Genomic DNA, 12,194 nt, shown 5'->3' with positions numbered 1-12,194 from the left:
GAAGGCGGCACACACCTTTGAGACGCCCGGTAATGTAGAGGAAGCCGTCGGCATCCAGGCGGCCCATGTCGCCCGTGTGCAGCCAGCCGTCAGCATCGATGGCGTCACACGTCCTGTCCTCCATGTTCAGGTAGCCCATGAAGATTGTGCGGCCCCACAGACAGATCTCTCCGATACCCTCCGCGTCCTCATTCACCAGCTTCACCCGGCAACCTGGCACCAGCTTGCCGGAGCTGGGGGTGGAGGGGCCAGGAGGCATGATCAGAGGCAGCAGGTTCCTCCAAGCCCTGGATCAGCCCCTGCGGGGAGCCCTGGAGTTCCCAATCTCTCAGTCTTCACTGATAGCTAGAACATCCCCTCCCAGAACTTTTGTAGTTTAATAGGGTCCACGGAGCTGAGAGGTAGGGCCCATTAAAGGTTTTTAGGTGAATGAATGAATGAATGGGCGAAATCCTAATGGGACAACTTCAAGCACTGTGATGGGCAGGCGGGGGGGTAGATATTTAACTTCAGCTCCCTCCTAAGAGCTGACTGCCCCCACCCCCACACCAGGGGACTGGCCCAGTCCCCCCAACTCCCATCCCTAATGGAGCCTGGGTTATCAGCAAGGCTGGGACACCCTCGAACGCACTCCGCTCTACTGGGGGGAGAGGCCAAAGGGAAATTCCTCCATCAGAACCCTGAGCAGGGAGCTCCTGGGCTGCACGGCTGTTTGCAACCACAGACCCATGTGACACTGTCGCAGAGACCACCCCCACGAGACTCAGGTCCGGCCAAGGGACGTGGCCCAAGACAGAGCTGTTGGCACTCGGGGATCCACAGTCCAGTGGCGCAGGCTTGGGGACCTAATCAGCAGGTGGGCGCCGAGAGGAGTCAGCAAGGGCGTGCAGGCCGTCATATGTGCCGACACCTGGGCCGCACCTGTAGAGCCGGTAGTTGCAGGGGCTGGACATGAAGTGGGGGCCCGAGGTCTCGCTGAGGCCGTAGCCCGCATACAAGCGGATGTTGAGGCCCAGGAAGAAGTGCTGTGTCTCCGCGGTCATGGGGGCTGCTCCGTAGAAGTTCTTCTGACACTTGGCAAAGCCCAGTGCCTGGCGGACCTTGGTCAGCACCAGGTAATCTGCCAGTCGGGTTGTGAAGGGCTTCAGATCACTGGTGGGAGAGGGAGAATGGCTTACAGAAGACACACACACACGCACACACTTGCATTAAAAGCGGGGCCGGGGGGAGAGGTGCGGATGTTCAGTGGGTACCCTGAATGGCAATTCCAGTTATCTATTCTGACCGATTAGTGGCAATGCTGAATCCATTGCTAAATATTTTTAATATTGGCTCTGCCTATGCATAGGTGTGTACATGTAGTTATGTACAAATACGTCTTAAGCCAGGAAGTTAGAGAAACAGATTCAGCTGCGTATAAGGGCACGGACAAAAACACAGATGCACACAAGTGTGCACACACAGTGATACACACATGCAGAGACTGAGGTGTATGTGCATGGACACAAGCATGTGTCTCATCCCATTTGAAGCTCTTGGATGGGTCATTCATGAATATTCACTTTTCATGTCTGTGCAAATGAAGCCCTAGGTGCACAGACACGTGTACATGTCTCAAGAGACATGATGTAGTTTCACAGACACACTGGTAATGGAAAGTATTTCTAAATTAGAACAGGCCAGGACTTCCCTGGTGGTGAAGTGGTTAAGAATCCGCCTGCCAGTGCAGGGGACACGGGTTCAATCCCTGGGCCAGGAAGATCCCACAGTCTGCAGAGCTGCTAAGCCTGTGTGCCACAACTACTGAGCCTGTGCTCTAGAACCAGTGAGCCACAACTATGGAGCCCGTGTGCCACAACTACTGAAGCCCGCGCACCTAGAGCCTGTGCTCCGCAATAAGAGAAGCCACTGCAATGAGAAGCCTGCTCTCTGCAGCGAAGAGTAGCCCCCACTTGCCACAATTAGAGAAAGCCCAGCAATGAAGACCCAACGCAGCCAAAAGTCAAAAAAAATAAAAGAGAGAACAAGCCAGATTTATACCATTGACCCTCCCACAGCACTGATTGGGAATTTAAAAGCAATCGAAAGGCTGTGGGCGAGAAATGAGTGGTCACTTGGGATGCTGAGAAGGCTGGAAAAGCCCCCATCACTGTAGCCCCTTCTCTAGCCACACTGAAGTCAGGAGACCCCTCAGGAGACTGTCAAGAGCTGCTCCCAGGGAGGTAAATGCCACCCCAGAGGGAGAACATCAGTCCTTGTAGTCAGAACCCAAAGATGGGGTGATTGTTTCCTGTGGGATCTGGGAAGAGAACAGGGGCTCAAGCCCAGCCACTGACGGGGTCTCCGCGCAGGGGCCTGGACAAACCTGGCCTCTCAGATCCTAGGCTGTGTCCTGGGGTTATGACCCAGCCCTGCTGCCTCCCCAGGCCTCCTGCCCCCGCCCCTCTGTACCTGCTCGGGCAGGTGAGGTTCTGCTCCAAGGTCACCGACATGGCCCACAGCAGCATCTTGCGCCGGATGAAGCCAGACTGAGCCGCCACCTCCTGGATGTGCTCCATGATCTTCTCCCACACCCGAGGCACCCCCATGTGGGAGGTGGGCTCCACCTCCCGCAGCGTGTTCACCAGGCTCCCCTGTTCACCGCCAGTGAGAGACGGGTCTGTGGTTCAGAACCAGCCGGGGGCCAGGAGGCCCCTGTCACCAGAGTCAGGACGCGTACACACAGGCATCCTGCACACAGACGCTCACACAGGTGCACACACACCCCATGTGCTACCCATGTCACACACTGTCTGCTACGACTCAACGGCCATCCCCTCGCTGCTCTTCTTTGCTGACAGAACCTTGACGTTGCTCAGGTACTAGGGTGGCCAGATGCTTCAGAAGTACCTCCGTCGCCTCCCCGTCCTGGGGGCAGTGACTTTTTATCAGTCTAACTCAAACATGGTAATCCCATTCCCCTAAGCAGTGACTGGTTGAGGAATGGACATGAGACAGCATTTGGGCCAATGCAGGGGAGGGGGAGGTCTGCTAGGTGGCTCTGGGGACGTTTTCCTCATGGTTAAAAGAAAGATCCTGTGCACAGGTATAGTTTATGAGACTGGGATGCAGGACAGGGCTGTGGTCATCTGTGACCACCCTGTGATCTTACTCTGAGGGTGGCTCCTCCTTGATGGTGCTGTGGACCCACGAACCACTCTGACTCAATTTTCCTTATGTAATATCATCAATTTCCCTTCTTATTTGGTCACGTGACTCAGGCTGTGCTAATTGCAGTTGAAAGGATTCTGACTGATAAACACACAGGGGACCGGCACGCTCACAAATGGAAGCACAGGGCCCACGGACACAAGCACGCACTCGGGCAGGCCCGTGAACACACACTTGGACACCCACTTGGGCAGAGAGGCGGACTGACCTTCAGGGCATCAGGCTCGGCAAAGCAGACCTGGGCCCCCCACTGGATGCCTGTCCACAGGTCATAGATCTGGGCGGCGATGTGGCTGAGGGGCAGGTAACTGACCACCACCTCCTGCTGGACTTCTGCGGGTTGGATGTCACCAGCCTGGCTGCCGTAACGTGCTGTCCACGTGACCTGAAGGACAGGCAGATGGGCCCTGGCAGTGTCTACAAGCCAGCCCTGGAAGTGTTCACGCCTGTGGCCAGCCTGGGGGCTTGGGCTACTTCTTTGGAGTGTTCTTTGAGCACCCCTTGAGGTTGTTCATCCTCCGGGGCATCTCTGCAGGAAACCCCTTGGGACAGGCCTTCCCTTCCCATCCCCTTCCACTTTTCTGGGCTGAGTCTGGACCGCAGACTTACGGGCTGTCCTGCTTATCCCAGCTCCCTGAGCTGAGTGGTCAAAGGAGCCTCCCCAGGGGCTGCTGGGGCAGGGCCATTGCCCAGATCCACCCACAGCCCTCCCACACCCATCTGGGCATCTGTCCTACGTTGTCCTGACTCAGCATCACGCCCTTGGGGTTCCCAGTGGTGCCTGACGTGTAGACCAGCACGCAGCACTGGTTAGGCTGCTGGGCATTGATGATGGTGTCCAGGGCCTCCTCGGGCACCTCATTCCCCAGATCCATGAACTCCTCCATCTGCGGCCAGGTGGAAGAGTGCAGGCAGTCCAGGTGAGCTGCGCAGGCTCACACAGGCCCCACCTACCCCCCCCAGGGGTGCTCTACCCATACCGTGTATACGTTGGCCATCTTTGTTGGAGGAGGTTCTCGGTATATCACGACTGCCTTCAGATGTGGCAGGTTTTTCCAGATCTGTGTTGACAGGAAAAATAAATGTGGTTTCATTAAAAAAAAGTCACCTCTTGAGAAGAACCCCATCTCCAGGTGTTAGCCTGGCAGGCACCTGGTGGCAAAGGTTGTGGGTCCCGAGCTCTGACCTTTGGCTCAGAGGATACTTGCCACCCTTCGTGCATGATTTCCCATCATGAGAACTCTGGCGCAGCAAAGGCAGGATAAGCAGGGAGCAGGGAATGACTTCTACTTAAAGGAAAACCAGACCACCTGCGGCCTGGCTGAATGCAACACAGGACTGTGTAACTGCGGAAGAGAGAAGCAGAGAGGGAGGGGAAGAGGGAAATCAGAACCCAGTCATCTCACTGAGTTGAGGTGTCAGAGGTCAGAGTTCAGGAAAGCCTAGAATCTGTGGGAACAGAATACCAGACAGGAAAGAACTATGCAGAGAAAGAGTTCTAGAAATCTCTTTAGGGGTCCTCTTGATTCTTTGGCACAATACCAGTCTGCACAGGCATAAGTGAAACTCCATGAAACTAGAGGAAGAACAAATGCTGGAGGAAGATCAATGCCTGGGACTAGAAGACAAACAAGAGCATGTACGGGGCCAGAACTGTTTGTGTCTTCGTCAGCCAGAGTGTAGAGCCCTCAGGAGGTGTGAAAGAGAGACCCCAGAAGGGTCAGGTCTTAGTTATGGGGCTAAATTAGCCTTAGAGAAAAGGCTATCTAAGCCTGCCCTCGAAAGGCTTAATTAAGCGCAAGCCTCAAAATGAAATTGATAGAGGGCTTCCTAGGTGGCGCAGTGGTTGAGAATCCGCCTGTCAATGCAGAGGACCCGGGTTTGATCCCTGCTCCAGGAAGATCCCACATGCTGCGGAGCAACTAAGCCCGTGTGCCGCAACTATCGGGCCTGTGCTTTAGAGCCCATGAGCCACAACTATTGAGCCCATGTGCTGCAACTACTAAAGCCCACGCACCTAGAGCCCGTGCTCCGCAACAAGAGAAGCCACGGCCATGAGGAGCCCGCGCACCACAACGAAGAGTAGCCCCCACTCACCGCAACTAAAGAAAGCCCGCGCACAGCAGAAAAGACCCAACACAGCCAATAATATAAATTAATTAATTAATTAAAAAAAAAAAAGAAATTGATAGAAAAAAATCTGGAAAAAATTAACCTGCGGGAGAAAACTAAGAAGCCTAACCTACATGTAATTGGAGTCCCAGGAAATATTTTCTTTAATTGAAAAAAGTCTGAGAAATTTCCAAATTTGATTAAAACTATAAATCCATCAATTCAAGACTCCCAATGAACCCCAAGCAGGACAATCACAAAGAAAAACCACACCAAGGCACAACATAATCCAACTGCTGAAAGCCAGCAATAAAGGAAAAAATCTTAAAAGGGGCCAGAAAAACAAGATACACCATGTGGAAAGGAACAAAGATAAGAAATTATAGACTTTTTATCAGAAGTTATGCGAAGTAGCAAACACTGAGATGGAGTCTCTAAAGAGCTGAAAGAGAAAAAAGAAACCCTGTCAACCCAGAACTATAAACCAAATGAATATATCTTTCAAAACATGAAAGCAAAAATGAACACGTTTTCAGACAAACAGAAGCGGACAGAATGCATTGCCCTCAGACTTGCATTGCAAGAAATGTTGAAGAAAATTCTTAAGGAGGAAGGAAGACGAACCAGATGAAAACTTGGGGTCGACATAAAGGGATGAAGAGTGCCAGAAATGGCAGCTATGTGGGTAATAAAAAGACATTTTTTCCTTCCTTTAAAATTTCTTTGAATGATACTTGACTGTTTAAAATACTGCACTGCAGGGGTTACAACTTACGTTGAAGTTAAATATAAATGACAATAGCGCAGAGTATGGGAGGGAGATGGAAGTACAGTGTTGTAAGATTTCTACACTATATGTAAAGTAGTACGATGTTATAACATTATTTGAAAGTAGACTGTCACGAGTTAAAAATGCATACTGGAAGCCCTAGAGCAAACAGGAGAGGGAGAGCTAATAAGCCAGTGGAATGGAATACTCAAAAACGAAACAAAATAAAAACAAAAAACTCAATCCAAAAGAAGTCATGAAAAAGGACAAAAGGATCAAAGAATGGATGGGACAAATGGGAAACAGCCAACTGGTAGTTTTATAGACAATTTTGTCAGACTGGATAAAAAGGCATGGCCCAACTACACGCTATGTGTAAGAGACTTGCTTTAAATATAAGGACACAGGTAGGTTAAAAGTGAAACAGTGCAAAAATATGTACCATGCAAACATTGATCAGAAGAACTCAGAGTGGCTATATTAATTTCAGACTAAGTAGCTTTGGAAGAACGGTTGCCAGAGATAAAGAGGGATATTTCTTAGTGATAAAGGGGTTAATTCTCCCAAAGGACATAACAACCTAAGTATGTGTACACATAACAGACCTTCAAAATACATGAAGCAAAAACAGATAGAACCGAAAGGATAAATAGATTACCCACTATAATAATTGGAGATTTCAACACTCCCTTTCTCAGTGTTAGAACAAGTAGACAGAAAATGAACAGGGATGTTGATGACTTAAACAACATTAGAACACTGTCAATCAAGTTGGCATTATTAACACGTATAGACCATCCTATCCAACAACTGCAGAACGCACATTCTTTCAAATATGTGTGGAACAGTCTCCAACATAGACCATTATTCTGTCTACCACACCTGCTCTGTACAAATGCGGTGCTTCCAGTAGCAAAGAGCGCCAGGTGATGAGAGAAAGTTCTTCCTTTGGAGAAGAATCCCAGCTGATCAATCAGAAAACCAACTTTTTCCCATCGCTCATGAAATAATTAATTCAGGCAAAGATCATCAGTAGAGAAAGTTTGATGGGGAACGTCGTAGTGGATGAGCAGGTGGGAATCCAGGAATGAAGCTCAGCTTCACTGCAAGAGGTACCACCAGACATCATACGCCTCTTGAGGCTGTGCAATGGGAAGTACACAGCGCCACCTAGGGGGTGTTCTTGCCAATCACTGTCTAATCTAAAACGCATCAAGGCTTGAGATCTAATAGGAAGTGCAGAGGTTAGAGGCACGAGCTGAATAACAGCCCAGAACAGCTGACCTAGTTTCTGTAGCATGTCGATGAGAGACTCTCACACTTGAGCCTGTATCAGAACCACCAGGAGGTGTGGGCCCCATACCCTGAGTTTTGGAATCAGCAGGTCTGGGTGTGTTCTGAAACTAAGGTCCCAGGTGATGCTGCTGGTCCTGGACCACATTGGTGTATGGTACGGGAAACAAAAGGAAGGGGCTTTGTTTTGAATTATGAGACTCTTAAGAGACACCACCAAATGCTACACATGGGCCCGGTTTAGATCTTGATTCAAACGTAGCAACTGTAAAAAAGACATTGTTGGTATTAGATGATATGAAAGAACTCTTTGACTTGTGTAAATAAAGGTGATGAAGTTACTGTGATTAAGAAAAATGTCATATATTTTAGAGGTATTGAAATATTTAGGGGGTGAAATGCTGTGATGTCAGAGATTGCCTTCAAATACTTCAGCAAAATAGGTAAATTGATGAAATGAATGCGACAAAAAAACACTGATGATTATTAAACCTGGATGATCACTCTGTAAGGGTCCACTACAGTCCTCTCTATTTTTGCTTGTCTGGAAAGCTTCATAATACAAATTGTAAGTAATTACCTAGGGTGGACATTTCTGATTCAGTAGGTCCTGGCCTCAGTTTCTTCAGTGGCAACATGGGGCAGGGGGAGGGCATTTGGATCAGATCAACCATCTATGCAGAGGGGGTTGTCTCCCTGAGGGATGGGGCAAAATCTCCTGGGGGGGGGGAGCTTTTCAAAGCCCCACTTCCCTCCCCACCCTGGGATTCTGACATGATTGTCCATGCTGAGGAGTTTGTGACTCCCTTGGGCGAGGCTGAAGAGGAGAGCTCACCATCACTACTTGGTATCTGAGGCTCCTGCCAGCTTGGCTTTCAAGGACTCTTAAACCAGTGGGGCCTTCAACCAAAGCTGGCCTGGGGGGAGCCTGGGTCAGAGGCCTCTGGCATCTAGGAAGCCTTCAAACCTAAGGAAATCAGGGCCCTGTTGAGTCCTAACGGGCTGGGGGCGCGGGCCTGGGATACCCCTGCTGCGTACTGTTCTCTGAACATTTGTCCCTTTTCTATGAAGTGAAGGACCTGAGTGTTGGGGGCGGGGGAGAAGGGGGTGCTGAGGACCGTTCAGGCTTGCCTCGGCCTCTCAGAGCAGTTCCCTTTGGGCCACCTCATCTGCACATCTGCTCTCCCAGTCTCAAGCATTTATCCAAGTCAGACAGAACGGAGGCACTCAGAATGAGGGAACCCTGAAAACGGGGTTCAAAAGGAATGGAGACAGAAAAGGACTTCTCCATTCAAGCTGAGGGAAGGCATCTGTTCTGGCCCATCTGGGGATCCGGCTCCCACAGTCCCAGGGTTGGAGACCACTTCTCCTGCCCTCAGGTACAGGTGGGGAGCTGAGGTCCAGGTGATGTCTCCTGAACTAGGGCCAAACCAACAAGTCACCTCGGGGGTCTCCTTTGAGATGCAGGGAACCGTGGAGGGCCTTGCAGGCTTCTGGATGCAGCTGGGGCACAGAGGTATCTTCAGGCCACTGCATGCCAGCGTGGTACACGTGGGGACAGAGCCAATCCAGAAGGGGCCTTCAATGAATCCGGAGGCATCAATGCTCCAGAAAAGACCCAACTGCCCCAAGAGGCACTTTTGAGCTCCTGCTGTGCCCTCTTATCTTTAGAAGACACTGCAGCTCTTGCTCTGGCTTGGCTCCAGCCCCACCCTGTGGCAGCCCACACCCCCACTTCCCACCGAGCCTCAGACTTGCGTGTCAGAGCCCTGAACCCCGCTCAGGGAACACAACCCTTCCCTGAAAGGAAAGCCACAGGGGGCAGCGGGCTGACTGGGGGAGGTGGGGTATGTCCCTTGGACTTTCTGGGCCTCGATTTTCAGGCCTGGCAAATGGGTTGGTGGCCACTGCCCTGCCTTGCCCTATGTGAGCATGTGGCGGGGAGGGCTGCTGTTGAAGAGGACGGGGGACTCTGGCAGGGAGGGTGGACAAGCCTTTTGTAAGCTAGAGATCTGTGAGGATGCCCAGCCTGAACCCCGTGGCCACTGCCCCTTTTCCCCAAACCTTCAGGATCTTTTCCAGCTGCTTCTGTGTGTCAACCATGATGACGTTGGCCCGGCAGTCATGGGCGATGTACTGGCAGGCCTCAGGGGAGCTGGTCGTGTAGATGCCGGTAACGATGCCACTGTAGGAGACCCGGGAGGAGGCGTGTCTGGGCAGGTGCAGCGGGCCACCCCTTCGGCCCAGCCCCCTGCCCAACACACCCCCAGCCCCCAGCCCCCAGCCTCAGAGAGCTGCACGGTCCACACAGGCAGCTCAGGACAGCTGCCCCGGGGAGAGGGGGACAAAGGCGGGTCAGGAGAGGGGCCCAGGGAAGAGATGGGATGTTGGAAGGGGATGGGGGCCCCTAAAAAGAGATAACAACCCTCTCTCCACTTTCTGCCCACCTCCAACCCACTGGAGACTCTGCCCCTCCCTCAGCCACTCACCCTGCGAATACTGCACCCACTGCCGAGAAGAACCACTCCGGGGAGTTGAAGCTGAGGATGGCTACGCTGTGGGCCCGCTCCAGGCCGAGCTCCAGGCCAAAGGCAGACAGGCCGGGTCAGCCGGCAGGGAAGGGGCCTCTCATTCTCAACAAGTCCCCCTTTCAGGCCACCGGGGACCCCCCGGCCCACCTCAGGGACCACCCTCCCAGGGTCCCCCTGGGGGACCCGTCACTCAACAGCCCTTGCTGCCTCCCCAGGGCCTTCCCGGGGAGCCCGTCCCTCAGCCCGGTGCACCAGGCTTCCCCGGGGCCTTGAATGGGATGACAAAGGAGAAGCTTCCTGGCACGTGGCAAGGGCCCAGTGAACATAAACCCGCAGCACCAGGCCAGAACGGACTGTTAGCTCAATAAATGGGATGCTGTTTGTAGTTATCCTTTCTAAGGGCTGGCCTGGTGGGGCATCGGATGAAGGCCTGTGAGGGCCAGATCTGGAAGGCAGGGCTAGGGAGGGGAGAGGCCGTGCCCTGAGGGGCTCCCTCACCTTCAGGAAGCCCTTGGCGGCTTTGCGGGCCAGCAGGTAGTACTGGTTGTAGGAGATGTGCTCCCACGTTCCCTGTTGCTTGAAGCCCAGGGCGCTGAGGTCCCCGTACTTGTCCAGAGCCTCGTAGAACATCCGATGCACAGTGTAGGGAGTCTGTGGGCAGCTGGGGTCTATGCGCAGGCGGACGCGCCCATCAGCCTGAGTTGTCCACAGCATCTCTTCTGCAGAGTTGGGGAGACCATAGTTTGGATGGTACCAGCCTGGGGTTGTCCCCAGGGGACCCCTGGTCCTCCCCTGGGCAGAGCTCTCAGGCTTCTGGTCCCGACAATGGGCACCGGGCCATGGAGGCTGGCAGACATATCAGGAGGCTGCCTGGAGGAGGAGGTCTGACGGCCTTGAAGGATGGGCTAGTCTTCAAGGAAGAGGAGAGGGAATAGCTGGAGGGCAGAAGAGGCCTTGGGGACCCTAGACATTTTCCTGCCTTCATGCCAGCTGGTATTTGCCCTCTGAGGCTGGGCAGTCTGTAGTGGATTTGGGGCTGCCCCAGAAGAGTGGGACTGTCAGATCCTTTGGGGTTTCTACCCTTCCTCTGCCTCCTGAGAATGGGTTGTGGACAGACCCAACTGGACAGAAGGTCAAAGCATCAAAAAGAGCAACCCTTCCAAGGAGCTAGAGGAGACTGAAAACCAGCAGGCTCTGATCACTAGCCTGGAGAACTTCCCAGTCCCAGGAAAAAATCTAACCTGCCTAGTGCCCGCCCGCAGGCCAATCTCCCACACGAGGGTCTCATCCAGTCTGCACGTGGGTCTGGTGTCCCTGTTTACAGCTGGGGCAGCTGCAGCTCGGACAGGCTCATTTTCCCAGGGTTACACGGGGGAAAGGTATGTCTGATGTCACCGCCCACACCTGAGACGCTGTCCCGGGCACCACCTAGCCTTTAAGTTTACTGTGTGCAGTAGGTGGGAACGGAGCTTTACCATTTACACATGAGATGTGGGATGAACAATTAAACCTCTGAGTCTGTTTTGTCAACGGAAAGGTGTGGGTTTAGTTCGCAGGGATAATATGAGGGTCAAAGACATGAAAGCGCCTTGGCATATAGTTGGTGCTCAATAAGTGCACACTTTCATTCTTCTTCCTTTTTCTAAGTTCTCAGATCATTTGCAAAGGAGGCTTGGATGGGAGGTCTAGACTCTTTTGTCCATGAAGCCACCTTTTGGGGCCACGGTGGCCATTCTAAGAAAGGTGACCCACGGGTAGGGGAATGAGTGCTAAGACCACAGGGGCTACCCTGCCACCTGCCGGCCAGACCAGTGCTGAGATGGAGAGGTCCCACCTCCTTGGATGTCCACCTTGAGGCGGGACCAACGGGGGGTCCTGCGACCGGCACGTCCCCGAGGCAGCTGATGGACCAATGACCTTGTCCCTCCTGTTCAGCACTCTAAGGTTTCACGTGGACCCTGAGGTTGGCAGAAAGAGCTACAGGTCCTGGGGCAGGGACAGGAGAGCCCCTCCTCCCTCCCATGGAGGCCAAGGATGCGGGACAAGGGGACATATTCCAGCCCAAGCCGAAGAAAGGAATGTCTGAGGCAGGGGCATAGCAGCCTGAGAATGCGGGCTGGGGCAGAGAGGAGGTCCGCCAGCGCCAGGCCTTGTGTACTGACGGAGGCCAAAACCACACCACACTGGCTGGCATCCACCACCACCTCTCCAGACTGCAGCCCACCACCTGCCACTGCCGGAGCCCTGCATCCCTGGGGGGAGGCGTGAGCTGGGGCCGC

General features: G+C 53.1%; 1 protein-coding gene across 1 annotated transcript in view; it reads right to left on the bottom strand.

The window, feature by feature from the left end:
• ACSBG1 (acyl-CoA synthetase bubblegum family member 1) overlaps positions 1-12,194 on the bottom strand; it is a 47,930-nt gene that overhangs the window by 4,164 nt on the left and 31,572 nt on the right. The window contains exons 3-11 of the mRNA XM_057723721.1: positions 10,414-10,634; positions 9,874-9,962; positions 9,449-9,569; positions 4,191-4,271; positions 3,948-4,097; positions 3,419-3,595; positions 2,452-2,633; positions 922-1,152; positions 16-233 (exon numbers count right to left, since the gene is read on the bottom strand). Coding sequence (XP_057579704.1) covers positions 16-233; positions 922-1,152; positions 2,452-2,633; positions 3,419-3,595; positions 3,948-4,097; positions 4,191-4,271; positions 9,449-9,569; positions 9,874-9,962; positions 10,414-10,634 — 1,470 coding nt within the window. The remainder of the gene's footprint in view (positions 1-15; positions 234-921; positions 1,153-2,451; positions 2,634-3,418; positions 3,596-3,947; positions 4,098-4,190; positions 4,272-9,448; positions 9,570-9,873; positions 9,963-10,413; positions 10,635-12,194) is intronic.

Source organism: Hippopotamus amphibius, chromosome 2 (assembly GCF_030028045.1).
Source record: "Hippopotamus amphibius kiboko isolate mHipAmp2 chromosome 2, mHipAmp2.hap2, whole genome shotgun sequence".
NCBI classification, from domain to species: Eukaryota; Metazoa; Chordata; class Mammalia; order Artiodactyla; family Hippopotamidae; genus Hippopotamus; species Hippopotamus amphibius.
Note: the sequence above shows the minus strand (reverse complement) of the source record. Positions and strands in the feature narration are given on the sequence as shown.